Here is a 15,665-nt window from a genome sequence, read left to right on the forward strand (position 1 = left end):
TTTAAATAACCGGAAACTGCATGCTCAATTCCGAGACACAGCCCAAAAAATAATAGTTCTTTTTTTCTGGTTATGTCACCTGTTGGTGCTCTCTTCAATAAGTAGTTAAAATGCACTTATACAGAACTAGGGGAATTGTGACATTCTCGTCGGCGAACATAGACAGGGGCGTTGAACCTGTCGTGTTTTCTTAAGGTATATTCGTGCTGACGAAATAAATGTCATAGAAAGAAGGTTACTTCCGTTCTTTAGTAGGCTTATATCTTCAAGAACATAAAGGGGCATTGTTTTTATTTGATTTCTGCAATGGCTACTGTACGATGAAAAAGAACAAAAAAAAAGAAAGCAACAACTAAGAGCGTCTGCAACATAGCACTACTGTACGACCATTGCACTCGGAAGCCGCACTATTCTGTCGAAACTCGTATACGCCGAGATGAACGATTGCACTTTGAACAAAGAAGAGCGTTGAACAAAGCACGTGGCTTCTTTGTTCCCAAGAAACGCCAGCACAACTGCGATAACAAAATGCGACAAAAGCAAAAAATAAATAACTGTACGGCTATCCCAGCATGTCTACGGCAAAGAAAGTTAGCAGAACGCAATACGCGACAGCGCGCACTAGTAAGATGTATATCGGGGAGCACAAGGGGAATAATGGGAAACCAGGGCATTCTGTTGGCCTCGGTGGATTGTGCATCCATCCGGTAGCCAAAATGCGCTTTTACTCTTCGCCGCATTAGGCTCCAGTGCATTTTGAGGTCAATGTTTCCCGAAAGATTTCGCAGAGTGATACATACTCTGCGCTTATTCTTTCTTATTTTTCATTTCCTATTGCTTCTTTTTTTTAGTTTTTGCGTAGTCACGGCCTGGACAAAAGAGGCATTCCATTGTTCTCCTTCGAATCGATGCTGGGGAGAGTGCTAGTGACCGCTACGACCGAACCGCTAGAAAGTGCCAATAAACTAGGGTTCCTGCATTCAGAAAGCTTCCCTGAACAAAGAGCTTTTATTCTTATTTTTACCGCAAAGCTCTTAGCCTCTAGTTGGTCGGGATTTCTCGCGGCATCGCCCTCACAGAATAAAAGAATAACCTTCCAGCGATTGACGTCAAAAATGCGTACATTCTTTGCTATCTCGCATACAACATACAGCACAGTATTCGTTTCAATAAAAGACAAGCACAAAACAAGCATCCAAACGACATAATTGATGATAAGGCGCTCTTTCTGCTAAAGGGAAGCACGTAGCGCTCCATGCATAAATTTCCTGTTAAATACTACTGTTGCGCAAGCTGCCGCGGCGACGGCAAGTTGCGACGTCGGGAGTGACGTCACCAGCCTTTCATAGATAAAAGAACCAGCCTAGCAACTGATTTCATTGTTGTTGCAGCACCGCTATCGGTAGCCATGGCAGAGTTGGGACGCCCGTGGATCAGCGTGAATTCAAGGAGCGACGACAGCTAAAGAAACTTCACCATGAACAGCGGTGGCGAGCTGCCGCTGGTCGTATTGCGGTGGAATTCCGGCGCAGGGGAAGTCTGCACCTCAACATTCTCCTGTTGCTGAATAATGCGCCGGAGGAGGAATTCAGCAATAAAGCATTGCATACCCCCCTCAGCAGTTGTGGTTCTGTTCAACAGCTTCACTGGACATCCACTTTCGCAGGGCCGAGATTTTCACTGCCCATTGTTGGGACCTAGCTTCGCAACTCACGATAATGACTGGCCCATTCACGGTACGGCGACCGCGATGGCGACCGAGATGGCCAATGCGGTTGGACACTGTATGGAATACGGAGCAGTTGTGACTTCTTGACAAACGATACAAAATCAACGAACATTTCTTAGAGGGAGGAGTGTGAGGAATCGTCGACTCGCTGAAATTTTGCACCGAACTATTCAGGGTATTTCCACGACAGTTGTCGTGAGGTGGTTGTGAAAACTGACGGCGGTGTGCGGCGGCGTGTTCGGTATGAAATGTCAATAAAAAAAACCGTCCTGAGGGCCATTTGTGTCGGAGTTCCGAATTTTTTTCGTTTTTTTCGCATCGAAACGAAATTGCCACCGATTATGAAATAAAGTTTACCATGCGTATGCATCCCTAGAATGAGCAATGCTTTCCTGCACTATCTTTTTTAAACCAATAATTAGTAGCTGTTGTTTCTCACGTCGAGATTTACCTGCTCTAGGTTGGAAGTCAGGCAGGACATTCAACTGATTCCGCAGTTAGATCTGATGTGGTTAGGCAACGCAGCTTGCATGGGATCCCCGAAGTAGCCGTGTCACCGGTACATCGGTGAGATCGCGCAGCTGGCGTCGGTGATGAATCATAAGTAAGGATAGACAGTAAAGATACCACTAATACTTACGACGAAGAATGTGAGAACTGTCTCACACAACTTCGCTGTCTTTCATGCATCAGTGTATCATGTCTACATACATCTACGAAGGATGTTCTTTTTTTTTCTTTTCTTGAGGGCTGTACTGTAATTTTATCCATCATATCAGTTCATTTGAGTTTACACTGGTATGTATACTACTGACATGAGGTGGTCGTCACTGTGTCTGTGAGAGAGAGGCAGAGAGGTTAACCAGACAAACGTCCGGTTTGCTGCCGTACATAGGGGAATAGGATAGGGGAATAGAAAGAGGGAGAGAGGCAGTACTGCGTGCAAGCGGGAAAATGCTAAGGTGGCCTACAAACTGCCACTCAGTACGGTGCACTTCAATAACTGCGCTAGTGCACAAGCGGCTTCCTGCGCCATGGAGCTATGGATTTGAGCACGGCCATACTACCTTTGACTCACGAAATGGTCTAAAGTCTAGCCGTTTTAACGTTGTCCGGGATATATTTTCATTTGAAGCAGGCGCCTTACCACGTTATGAAAGACAAACTGTTGACCAATTAATCTTGCACAGCCAATAAAAGAAAACAGTGCAATATTGTTTACAAAGACGGACGAACAAACATCAGTAGTGTTCGTTTACCCTACCCTTGCGTGCGTTTCTTTCTTTTTTTTGCGCTAGTTTCCCTCAACAACTTTCCGCATCATTCGATCGTGTACGGTTTTGTGGTCATGCGCAATGTATTTCTTATTCTCAAATATTTGCGGCAGATCAAATGATCAACTATTGACCGAGTGCCAATAAACTGCAAAAGACGCGCCGGCTTGTACTATCTACAAAACAACAGATGTCTAGAAACGCCCACGAAGACAGCGAACGGGGGCAGTACATTTCGGCACGTAGGCGGGCCAAACGCGAATATCACGCGTTAGCACATAAAAAAAAAATTTCGAGGGGGCGTTGAAAAAAGCTCTGATGCATTTAAGATGTAAAAAAAAGGAAGAGGACGCCAAAACATTGTGGATGTACCAATATAAACCTAAGAAAACTAAGTCGCAAACGACGGGTATTTACAGTTGCGCGAACGACCGTTCGTACTTCCTAAAAAGTTCTTTTCCGTCCTCTTCCTCCCTCGAAGCCTTCGGAAAAACTTTCGCGTTGTATGGTTTCATACATACTTCCTATCTTTGAGATTCCCTACGAATCATCAATAATGCATGCACTTCTACGTACAAGTAACGTCGTTGTTGGACAAACTTGAAAACACCTGGAAGCCAGAAGAAGGCCTACAAATATAAAATGCCGCCTCTTTCTTCTTTTATATTTAAGGGAGAGCGCTGGCGCCTCGCATGTCTGCCCGCAACCTTTCTGCCTGGCACGTTGCATTGAAATCAATTTACATGGAAAGCAACGACGGCCACACCACAGTAACTGAATTCGACAGTTCTCACGGACGTTTGTACGCTCGTTGCACACCTCCAAGTGTGCGCGGGGGAAGCGCTCTTTCTAGCAGCTTCTTTCTTTCTTGCCCCCTCCCCTATTTTCCCCTCTTCCAGTGCAGGGTAGCGAATTTGTCGTGAGCCTGGTTAACCTCCCTGCCTTGCCTAACTTCACACTCTAACTCTCATAGAAGAACTAATAAAATAAACGGAAAAGACGATGGTCTAAAACGTATTCAAACACGATTACGCTGTTGTACATGATTGCGGACGCTGGCCTATAAAGTTCCAACAAAAGAAATTGGAGGACGCTTAAGCTTCGCCTTCAAGAGTGGAACGCGACAGCGTTCCCGTCGACCCGCCAAGGGGTATTGGGCTACGGCGCAGCGACTACGCGCCCCGCATCGGACGCGGTGAGCGTCGAGCAACGCAGCGTTCGGCGCGACAACGAAATGTGCGCCTCAGCAAGCGACGCACGCCTGAGCCTTAGAAACGGCTCGTTTCTAAGGTAACACCGCGTTCACTAGAGGCGCTTTTGTACCGCTTTGAAGCATCGAGCTCGTGGCTCAGTCTGTCTGGAAATAAAGAAAAAAAAAGAGCTCGTGGCTCAGTGGTAACGTCTCCGTCTCACACTCCGGAGACCCTGGTTCGATTCCCACCCAGCCCATCTTGGAAGTTGCTTTTTATTTATGAAGTGCCTGCCGTGATTTATCGCTCACGGCCAACGCCGCGGACGCCGACGCCGACACCGACACCGACGCCGACGACACCGGATTTTCTGCGACACGAGCTCCTTAACGCTATCGCGTTAATAGCTGCCTTTTCACTGGGAGAGGCAGTTGTGGTATGAGGTGATTAAGGCGAGATGTTTCGCAGTCCTTCTGTGCGAAAATGTATTATTGGCGCACGAAGTGCTGTGCCTCTTAGGCAGAGGCGAAAGCGTTCCTTTAACCCATGCGTAGATAAAAAAAAAGTTGCAAGTTTCGCCCGAAGGCGAAGCAGTGAAAGCGAGAGCAAGGCTCAGCGTCTCGGAAAAGCTGACGTAATGAGGAGCGTGCCAGCGGCGTTCCAGGCGTGGCACCTCGATTGTGCACGAGAGGAGGCCCAAGGAAAACCGCCGGCGTTTTTCGGAGTCCAAAAAAAGAAAAAAAAAGACATCATTACATAAATCTAACTTGACGTTCATTGCGGTGTGGTACGTGAAAAATGTTCAGCGGGGAACGCTCTGTCTGCGTATAGCGACCATCCCAGCAGTGGAAACCTAGAACGATTATAGCGGTGACAGCTTGTTGCACCTGCAAAATAGGTTTCTCGGTGCGGGCTGTTAGACCGACTTTCTGCGCTCTTAAACTTCGCGCCTACTAAATCATGACGTCTGTCATTGTTGACACCCCAGCTCAGTGTACAGAGTGAACCTTTATTGGCAAACACAAAAAATACCACTTAAAAAACAAAAAAAGCAGGTGCATAAGGCAGGGCAGATTGAAACATATTAACGAGTAGTTTGCTCAAGAGAGAGAAATTTATTGACAGAAAGGCAGAGAGGTCGGCCTGAGCTATAACTTGCTCTGGCCTGCTAAACTACTTACAAAGTCACAACTCTGTGAATTCGTAAGTAGTTTGCTCAAAAGAATGTCAAACTGACGGGATCGAGACACGACAAACTTTCTATTGGCAGAAGAGTAGTCACAATAATTGTGACTGAACGACTGAGCGAGATTGGCTTGCGTCTCGATCAGCAACTGACGTGCTTGGAAAACTTGAACTGACGAGGGAATTGGCCTAGAACTACAAGCACTTAGGCTGGCGTCGCTCCAAACGCGCCGGAATATGGTGCCACACGCCCCTGTGAAGCACACACAACGCAACGTCGAGGAGCGTTAGGTGATGCCAGCATACAAGCTGCAGTTTTCGATTCGGCCGCTAATATCCGGAAAGTCGCGTTGCACGAATGATCTAGCAAGCCGCCACCGGGACAGTACATTCCCGTAAGCGCCTCCCCCCCTCCCCCCCTCTTCCCCGACTGGCCCTAGCGCTTGAAGAACTAATCACTATAGTGTGAAATATACTGTGATAACCACGCAATAATAAATAAACGAAAGCAGGCAAGGAAGTGCCGCGATATTTATTTATGCTTCACTGAGCCTCACTGGGTTTTGTTTCAGCATTTCTTGCTTTGAGTTTGGTTTGATGCCCAGGAATCCCTGAAGAACGTGTGCTTTCACAATAGCTCTAGCGCAGCGACTCGGAGCACCTTGAAGAAAATACGTCACCCCTCCCCCCCCCCCCCCCCCTGCAGTCGTTTACCGGTCGTATGTTTCAATCATAAAAGGTAAAGATGTCATAACTTTGTTCTTGTGACGGCTAGAAATTTCGCGAAACGATGATTCCCCAAGCGCCTAATTCCGTGGGATTGTAGGGCGAATAATGTGACAGTGATTAAGAACAGATGAAATATAATTACGGAATGGAAGACTAAATTCTCGACTAAATGTAATGACAAATTAAGATGTCAATTACACATTTGTCGTCGTTCACTCTTCTAGCTCTGTTATGAGAAAAGAGGCCTGTCAGCCCTGTGAAATTTATTTTTGTATTGTAATATTGTGAACATTGGCAATAAATATATGTCACCTGTCTGGACCATGAGGGGGCCCTTGGTAATATCGCCACACTAGTTGGGGACTTCCCTAATGGGGTCTTCTCCTAAATAACAGGTTTAATACGCGCCGTGTTGCAATGATGAGAGCGCAAAGCAGTTAATCCAGTACCAAAAATTAAGTACACGCTCATATTGTCAGTACGATGCGCCGAGACGCGCCAGCAATAGAGTTGTCGTCATATTAGCTTTCATTATTGGTAACTCCTTGTTTACGAACATACGGGGTAGCATTACGGCATTATAATGTTTGCCTCTTGATTTTTTACTCTCGCTACGTCTTTCCCAACTGTGCACAGATATGATTAAAGTGAGTGGCTACGGCTGCGTCACTTCACGGACTGCTCAAAACCGCATAAAGAGAGGTGGGTTCCACGAGCTCTATTTAGATGTTGTGCTAGCCAAACTCTGAAACATCTTTATTTTCTCTCTCTCTCCCTCTCTCATGTCTACGTGAGCAATTAATCACGTAACTTCCGACATTTTGCGTGCCGGCGCGCCTCAGACCGCCATCCTTCTTGGCTCATACTCGCAGGCTTTCCCTCGCACCCGCAGCATACGACGCGCAGGGCGCTATCTTATCGTACTTGCAATTCATACTGAATCTTACAGCGATGACGACGGCAAAATCTTGTCATCGTCCTTTTCTTATAATTCCCACCGCAATAAAATGGCAACTTACCACGATGATACGTCCATTTTCTGCCGTGGTACTATCATAGAACGTCATTGTTCGTCATTGAAACTCTTTGTTCTACAGTTTAAAAATTTAGCTGTCTAAAGACTACTGTTATTATCACAAGAGCCGTCGCTTAATAGTTTGGGCAGCTTCACTCCCCTGCCCCCTTTCTTTTCTTGCTTCAATCGCTGTAAACGAAGAAGCTTCTAGTCGCATTTATTGTTGTGCTCTCGGGCCGAACCACGTATACAAGATTACTATTACTTCACTTCATGATTACCACAACCTCTCAAGTTACATCTGTTGCTTGTGAATCCACTTATATATATATATATATATATATATATATATATATATATATGTAATGTGTGTGTGTGTGTGTTTATTGCAATAGCAATCGTACGGACACTCCAAGCGCATTTCTGTCGTCGCCGCGCGCCGTACGCTGTACGTGCGAGTTACACCTTGCGAGGGTCAGCCGACGATCGCGCCTCAATGTCGCGCGCGTGTGGGAGGAATGCGGGGCGGAAGCGCGCCGTCTTTTATCGCGCGCGAAGCACGGGGGGTGGCAACTGAGGGAGGGTGAATGGGGGTGGGGTCTGGGAGGGGTTCTACTCCGGCAGCTGCTCATGGCGCGGGCGCGCGGGTGCCGTATATAATGACAAACATCCTTACTTCGTATAGCTATCTAGTAGCTTGATCCATGCTTCGCCTTTCAGGCGAAATAAATTGCGACTTTTTTTTTGGTGTTAGGTTCGGAGCAGCGGTTGAGCTACGCAAATGACTTAAATTTAAGATCGGCCAAGGAAAAAAAAGCTAGAAACGTATTAAATTTTGAGCAGACTTTCCACAACGATGTTGAGATAACAGATTTTTCTTTTGTGCATGCATTTCACTCGATGTTTTGGTTATCGCCGTAAACACGACTCTATAATTCACTCTAGGTCTGACATATAACCGACGTGAATAACGTAATCAGAACATTGTACACAAAAAATCAGGCTGTTTAACTAAAGAAATAGCCGCACTTGTAAACTCTGCCATATAATGGCAGCGTAATGAACATCGCATAGGCAGATGACGTGCAGTGTCACGGAAATCTCTGCCGCTGCCACGACAGCTTTGATGCAGCAGAAGCTCATAAATGTTAGTGGCGCGAAACTCGGACTGATAGAAAACACGTTTACATAAGGATGCGCGGAGCAAGAAACCTGAAGTGCGTAGTAATCGAGGTCAATCCTTATGTTTCGTGATCCAAATAGTATACTTCAAGCTGCAACATGGTATATAAAGTATAAGTGCGCCTTGCAATATATTGAAAAAGAAAGTAGCAGCGCAGTTGAAACCCTGGAAGCCTGCACGTTTTAAGTGTACTGCGACAAGTACGCGCCGCTTGGCTAGTTCCATGAACGCAGCTGTTACAAACGCGGACGTGTAAGGTATATTCAGAGAATATTGCGCCTCGTTGTAAAGGACTGCTTCCTGTCAGCAGTACACAACACGGGAGAAAAAAATGGAGGCTACAGGACGGGAACAAACTCGCAGTGCAATGAAACTATTTCCCGTTGCCGTTACAGCCAGACTAGAGACATTGTTGGAAAGCCGACTCACCGCGGCAAATCGCCTATCTTGGGTGGTCGCACTCGTCGTTGGCCGAATGACCCCCAGGACTGGCGCAAGCAACTGGGCCCTGCAGAGACAAGGGGAAGGAGTGGTTCAGCGAGCGAAAGTGACATGTTTTGCACGAATTATGATACAACAAACTTCTTTTTTATGGCTCCTCTGCTTATGATTGGGGTACAGAGAGAGAGAGGAAAGGGGAAACGCAGGGAGGTTAACCAGAGAAAAAGATCCGGTTTGCTACACTACGCTGGGGAGAGAGGGGAGGGGGAGGTAAAGTGGTAACAAAGTAGAGGTAAGGAAAGAAAGGAGCATAGACACACAATCACAATCGGTCACGGTCACCGCATACAGTCATCGCACAGCACAGTGACACTTGGAGCACTATCAACATCTGTTCAGGCAGCAGCCGCTTGACCAATTCTGTCGCCCTCAAAAACCGCAACAGTGCCCTCGTCGCCCTCTGCTGCGATGGCTTGTGATGTCAGCATTTTAAAATAAGTTCCTCTGTGAGTGGTCTACGGTCAAAGCGCGCTATCGCGATCGTGAGTGATTGTCTCTGTAAATTATAGCGAGGACAGTCACAAAGAAGGTTTTGAAAAGTCTCCTCGTTACCACAGTCCTCACACGAGGCGTCGCCGGCCCATCCAATTCGGAAAGCAAAAGACTTGGCGAAAGCCACCCCTAGCCATATTCGACAAAGCTTCGCGACGGCAGAGTCCAGCTGGAATGCCAAGACGTAGAGAGGAGTCAAGATTGTGGCGTTGGTAGTTGTGAAAACTTCCAGCGTTCCACAAGGAGAACTTGATGTCACGGCTGAGCATTCGAAGTTTTCTAGCGGCATCTGTCCTTGATAACGGTATCGGCTCCTTTTCGTCCCCTTGAAGAGCCGACCGAGCAGCGTTATCAGCGTGTTCGTTCCCTATGACTCCGCAGTGACTTGGAAGCCACTGAAATGTCACATGGTGTCGTTTCTCAGTTAAGGTACGGATTAGTTCTCTCATCTCAAATACCAGTTGTTCGTGTGGTCAGCGCCGCAGGGCCGATAGCAAAGATTGCAGTGCTGCCTTCGAGTCACTGAATATTGACCATCTTCGAGGTTGTTCTTGGCTGACTAGACGAAGTGCAGCGCGAAGAGCTGCAACTTCCGCAGCCATCGGTGTCGTTGGGTGACATGTCTTGAAACTGATGGTGGTGGCTTTCTCTGGGAAGACCACGGCTCCAGAGTAACACTGGAGAGTTGCCGATCCATCAGTATAAATATGTACGTGTTCGGCGTACCTCTCGTGCAAAAGGAGCAGAGTTAGTTGTTTAAGAGCAGGTGATGACAGCTCAGATTTTTTCCTAATTCCTGGTACGGTTAGGTGCACTGCGGGTCGAGCCAAACACCATGGAGGAATCGATGGCTTAGTTGCGGGGGTGAAGCCTGATGGAAGGCAGGTGTAATACTCCGAAATCGTAGTACAAAATGATGCCTGCGGCCTTTCTGACGGTAGTGTTGCCAGATGGTGGGAACAGGCACGGGCAATATGCCTAATGTGCACGCTCAACACTTCTACCGCAATGTGTGTTTGTATAGGTTGGTCCCGGGCAATCGCAATAGTCGCTGCTGTCGATGTGCATTTTGGCAAACCAAGACAAACCCTGAGAGCCCGAGCTTGAATAGCCTGTAGAGCACGAAGATTTGTCTGGTAGGTGTTGGTCAGTACGGGTAAACTGTATCTCAAGAAGCCTAGAAAAAGAGCCCTGTACAATTCCAACATTGCATGCACTGAGATTCCCCAAGTCTTTCCTCCTAGAAATTTGGAAAATTGGGAGATTGCTGTCAGACGCTGTTTCAAGTAGGTCACGTGAGCGCTACATGGGAGATCTCTATCAATGATTATGCCCAGAAATTTGTGAGTCTTCTCATAAGAAATTATTTGGCCATTTATTGAGATGGCATAGAGTGTCATTGGTTTGTGAGTGAACGCCATCAGTGCACATTTGTCTGACGAGATTTCAAGACCTTGGTTGCGGAGGTATATCGCTGTTATAGTAGCAGCTGGTTGAAGTCTTGCACGTATCTGAGGACGTGTCACACCTGAGGTCTATATACATATGTCGTCGGCGTACATTGATATCTTGATCGCTGCTGGCACATGATCAACGAGACCAATGAGTGCGAGGTTGAATAGGGTAGGGCTTAGTACACCGCCTTGAGGAACACCTCGGTACATGTAGTGTCGTGCGGTTTTCCCATCACCGGTACAGACAAAGAACGATCTCATAAAAAGGTAATGAGAAATCCATTGGAAAACTCGACCACCTAGGCCAACCATCTCAAGAGCACCGAGGATAGCCTCGTGAGATACGTTATCGTATGCCCCCTTGAGATCCAAGAACAAAGCTGCAGATAATCTTTTGCGTGAGTTTTGAAGCTGGGCGTACGTAGCGAGATCAACAACACTGTCTACTGAAGAGCGATCTCGACGAAAACCAGCCATGCAATTCGGTAACATGTTGTAGTGTTCCAGGTACCACTCCAAGCGGGCAAGGATCTATCTTTTCCATTATTATTCCCACACAGCTGGCCAGCGCTATTGGGCGGTATGAGGTGAGCTCCAGTGGGGACTTGCCTTGCTTCAGGAGAGGGACCAAGCGGCGTATCTTCCATTCTTCGGGAACCATGCCATCCTGCCAAGATAAGTTGTAGAGATGTAACAGTTCTCTCCATGCGCCATCACTAAGTTTGTTCAAGGCGCGGTAGGATATTCCATCTGGTCCCGCGGATGAAGAACGCCTGCATAGAGCAAGAGCCGCTTCTAGTTCCTCCATTATGAAAGGAAGATCCATGCGGCCGTCACGTGAAACAGGGATGCGAGTGGGGGCTGGAAAGCATAGACCGGTTGCCTGGCCAGCAATCCTTGCACAAAAGTCTTCTGCAACATCAGCCTCTAGCCGCCCCTGGAAGAGCGCCAGCGCTTTGAATGGGAAGCGTTGTTCAGGGAGGGAACAGAGACCACGTATGGTTCTCCCGATGTGGGAAAGTGGCTTTCGGGGGTCTAGTGACTGGCAAAAAGTTGTCCAACGTCGAGATGCCAAGCTATCCATGCTACGTTGAAGTTTCTTTTGTAGTCGTCTGGCTGTCCTGAGGTCTTCAAAAGGTTTTGTACGCCGGTAACGCCGCTCCGCACGACGACGGAGTGCACGAAGTCGCTCCAACTCTATATCCAGTTCCGTGTGCTTCGACGAAACTGTGACCGTGCGCGCGGCGTGTAGCATTGCAGACTCGATTGCTTCCTCTAATCCAGAGGACAAGCCCTCTCGACAAGCATCTTCCATGGTGGAAATAAAATTGGTCCAATCAATTAATCGAATGGTGTTGCGTGGGATGGGCCTGGACATCCCTTTGATGACAAGGTACGTGGGAATATGATCACTCCCGTGTGTCTCAATATCCGAACACCATGTAACATATCCTGTGAAAGTGCTGGAGACGAAAGATAGGTCAAGAGAGCTGCCATAATTCACGCCTCGCATAAACGTTGGGCTGCCGTCATTCAGGAGTGAAAGGCCGTGGTTGCAGGCGAAGTTTGCAAGTCTTTGCCCTCTTGCATTTGTCCTTGCGCTTCCCCATGCTATATGGTGCTCATTAAAATCTCCGATGATGACATATGGAGCAGCGCACACAGACAAGATGTTCGTTAATCGTTTGGGATCAAAAATACTTGAAGGCGACATATAAACGCCTGCAAGTGTAAACATGAGTTTGCCCTTTTTAATTGTTAGGCAAACGTATTGATTCTTATCATGAGGCGGAATCGGCTGGCTAACATAGGTCAGTTCTCGACGAATAAAAACGATGACTTTGCTGCATGCATCAGTTGTAGCGGATATAACAGCTTCGTATCCCGATAATATGACTGGTTTTGACACATTAGGCTCACATATGACAATGAGTGGGAACAAATTAGTATATACATACTGACGAAAGTCTGAAAGGCGTCATTTTATTCCTCTTGCGTTCCACTGTATGATTCACGCTGCCTTGACTTCTTCTCGAAACGATGGGCGATGGTTGGCCATGTCTCTATTCGAGGGACTCAAGCACTGGGCTTAAGGCGTCCAGTACTTTCAGTGCACTTAGAGCAGACGTAGTTCCAAGGTACGACAGAATCACTCGAATGGCATCTATGAGGGGACGCAGCATTGAAAGGACTTGACGATCTGCTTTGGGAGTGTCATCAGCGGCAGGAGTAGGCTCCCGAGCGGGCTTGACAATCTGTAGTTCTGTAAGAGATTGCTGGCTCGGAAGCGCAGGCCATTCTTCATGAGACAAATTCCATTCAGGCGATTTTCTTCTGCTGTTCAGCCCCTTTTTGGCCTGACTGGAGAATGTGGGTGCTACAATGGAAGCGGCCCTCTCCTTTCGCGGCTCTGCCTATTTTGAGGAGGTTCGATGACGCCGACGCCGGATCATTGCAGCAGCCTCCCTGTGTGTCGAATTGCCCCGAACTATTTGCTTGAGAACACCGATCTCTTTCTTGATGCGAGGGCAGTCCCTAGACGAGGCAGCATGGGAACCATTCATGCCATCAGCGCTTTAGGCTTGGACATGTCAAGGGTGTCTGCCCAAACTCGATACTGTGTCCCCGTTGTGCTGAACCTCACGCGGAGGAGACGTGCCGGGCTACTGTCCTAAAGTGCGGCAACTGTATGGGGTACAGATTATCAAAGGACTAGTGAGTTAGACACACCCTCGTGAACACGAAAAAGAAAGGATATGAGTGACAGCAGGATAAAGCCGAAATCAGGAGAAACCAGTTGGAAACTGAATTCAAGGATAAATCGCTAAAATTGTTGCTATTTTTAGGCACAGCTGCCATCTTCTCACAGTGTAACATATGAACTTGAAAAACACTTAGCGTCATTTAAGGTGGTTTCACACCAAATCGGGGAATCATGTGCTTCGGGCAGATGCTGCGTAGAGCACAACAACTGAGCGCCATTCTTGTTTGTGGAATGGAGAAAGAGGCGTTGGAACCTATCGCAGAAGAATATTTCCAAGTCTGGAGAACACGTGCTTTGTATCATGGCAATGCGCCGTGATTGGCCGCGCCGTTGTGAGCTGAATAGGAAAAGTGTCACACGTGAAGTTAGGCTCGTAATAATGCTGCCACTATTGAACTGAGTAACAGAAAAGAGCGAAAGTTACACCGGAAGGCAGAGAAACCTTGATGTTCTCCAATATACGGATGCTGTAAAAAATCATGAGTCAAACCACTCTGTGAAAGTGGATGACCAGCGAAGCTGTGTAGCACACGACAAAGAGGTGACACAGAATTTCGAACAAAGGTACGAACACATTTATTGCCTTGATTGGTGGCCATCGTGACGAAAGGTATGCACACATTTATTTTTACACATCCCATTTCATTCGTGCTATACATTCGTGATACACATTCGTGTTTTAATTTCACGATATATTGAGGCAAAGAGCTTGAGACCGAAATCACCGCGCCGACTGGCAGTGGATCAGTGCCGTCAGCGCCTTCGCAGGAGAAGCAGTATGTGTCCCCTGCTGCCCCTCACGTTCGTCCCACAGCTCGTGCATTCCAGCTCTGGAAGATGACGACGAAAGTGCGAGCAGTTGCAAGATCCATTGATCAATGACAGTTCTTGATCGCACATATGAAAATGTCACGGAACCTCAGCCGTAAAGGTTTCGCTGTAAAAATTGTAACGTAAATAACAACAGTTCATTGCTAACGGATACGCGCGAAGTTTCCTCCTTTAAATGAAGAAATAAATGGTTCGTCAAAAATTTTTAACGATAAATAATCATACCATGCTCTGGTTGGTCCATCGTGTAGAAGACGACGCAAAGAATTCCAGAGCACAGAACATTATTCCAGAATATTATTGCAGTAATGCTGCACGTTTGGCATAGGCAGCAGGAATCGCCCTATCCAACGGACACTATTATGAGCTTTCGATCTCGCAATAAGATGTGACATTATACCTTTCCTCTGAAGTAGGAAGAGGCAGTGAGATACCACGGCGTGGTCTTTCGCAATCTCCAATAGCATGACAACCAATAGGGGCAATGTTTCGCTTAAGCCTTCCCGGAGAGCGTGATCTGCGGAACAACGGCCACATTTGTTCCTATTTTCCGCGCGAGGAAGAGATCAATTTGTTCGGAAACCCAGCTGCGTGTTGCAAGCTAAGCACTGTGTGACGTCTTTCTGACAAAATGCGACAAAATCTAATGACGCGATCTGACAATGGCGAAACTGCCGAGCGGGTTTACTAATTTGGGATGTCGAAGTGGAGGGCTTGGAATCAAATATTACCGCATGGGTAATCTTTAACGTGCACTGAGAGAGCGCTATGGGAACGCTTGTGCATTCCGCCTCATTTTGCATTCCCCCTCATTCCGCCACATCCAACTTCAACAGAGCGATCTTCCACAAAAAGCAAAATAAAATGAACAATAGAAATGAAAGCTACAATTATCGTTCAAAGCTCTCGGTCTGAAAACTACTAGTTGATCATGAGGGATTGTTGCGGGAAGGAAAATGGGTCTTGATCAAAGAAGTACCGGACTTGCCTTGAGCACCGCAGTATTGTGGAGAAAAACAAAGCTTTCAGCTTAGAAAAGAAATAATATTAAATTGCACAGGAAATACGGGACAGTTCAGTTCGTTTCATCCATAGCCTGCCATTGTGAAATCAACGTGGCGTAATAAGGAAATAAAGGTGAGTTGCATCTGCGCGAAGGAAGAAACAGAGGGAAATACGACGGCGAATGCAGGGTGCATTATCTGGACACGTATACTGCTGCCGAAGAAGCGGGAGAAGGAAAAAGGAAAGGTGTGCAATGACGCCAGTAGTCGCATTGCACAGCTAGTCCGTGCTGAAACGAAAGCAAGACGGCCAC

At 47.1% G+C, this 15,665-nt stretch overlaps 1 protein-coding gene across 4 annotated transcripts in view; it reads right to left on the bottom strand.

Moving 5' to 3' along the window:
* The window catches only part of LOC142576102 (calcium/calmodulin-dependent protein kinase kinase 1), a 254,529-nt gene that overhangs the window by 60,775 nt on the left and 178,089 nt on the right, over positions 1-15,665 (bottom strand). For all 4 annotated transcript variants that reach the window (XM_075686047.1, XM_075686052.1, XM_075686051.1 and 1 more), the window contains exon 2: positions 8,735-8,813. In XM_075686047.1, coding sequence (XP_075542162.1) covers positions 8,735-8,813 — 79 coding nt within the window. The remainder of the gene's footprint in view (positions 1-8,734; positions 8,814-15,665) is intronic.

The sequence above is a fragment of the Dermacentor variabilis genome, chromosome 3, assembly GCF_050947875.1.
Source record: "Dermacentor variabilis isolate Ectoservices chromosome 3, ASM5094787v1, whole genome shotgun sequence".
In the NCBI taxonomy this organism is placed as follows: Eukaryota; Metazoa; Arthropoda; class Arachnida; order Ixodida; family Ixodidae; genus Dermacentor; species Dermacentor variabilis.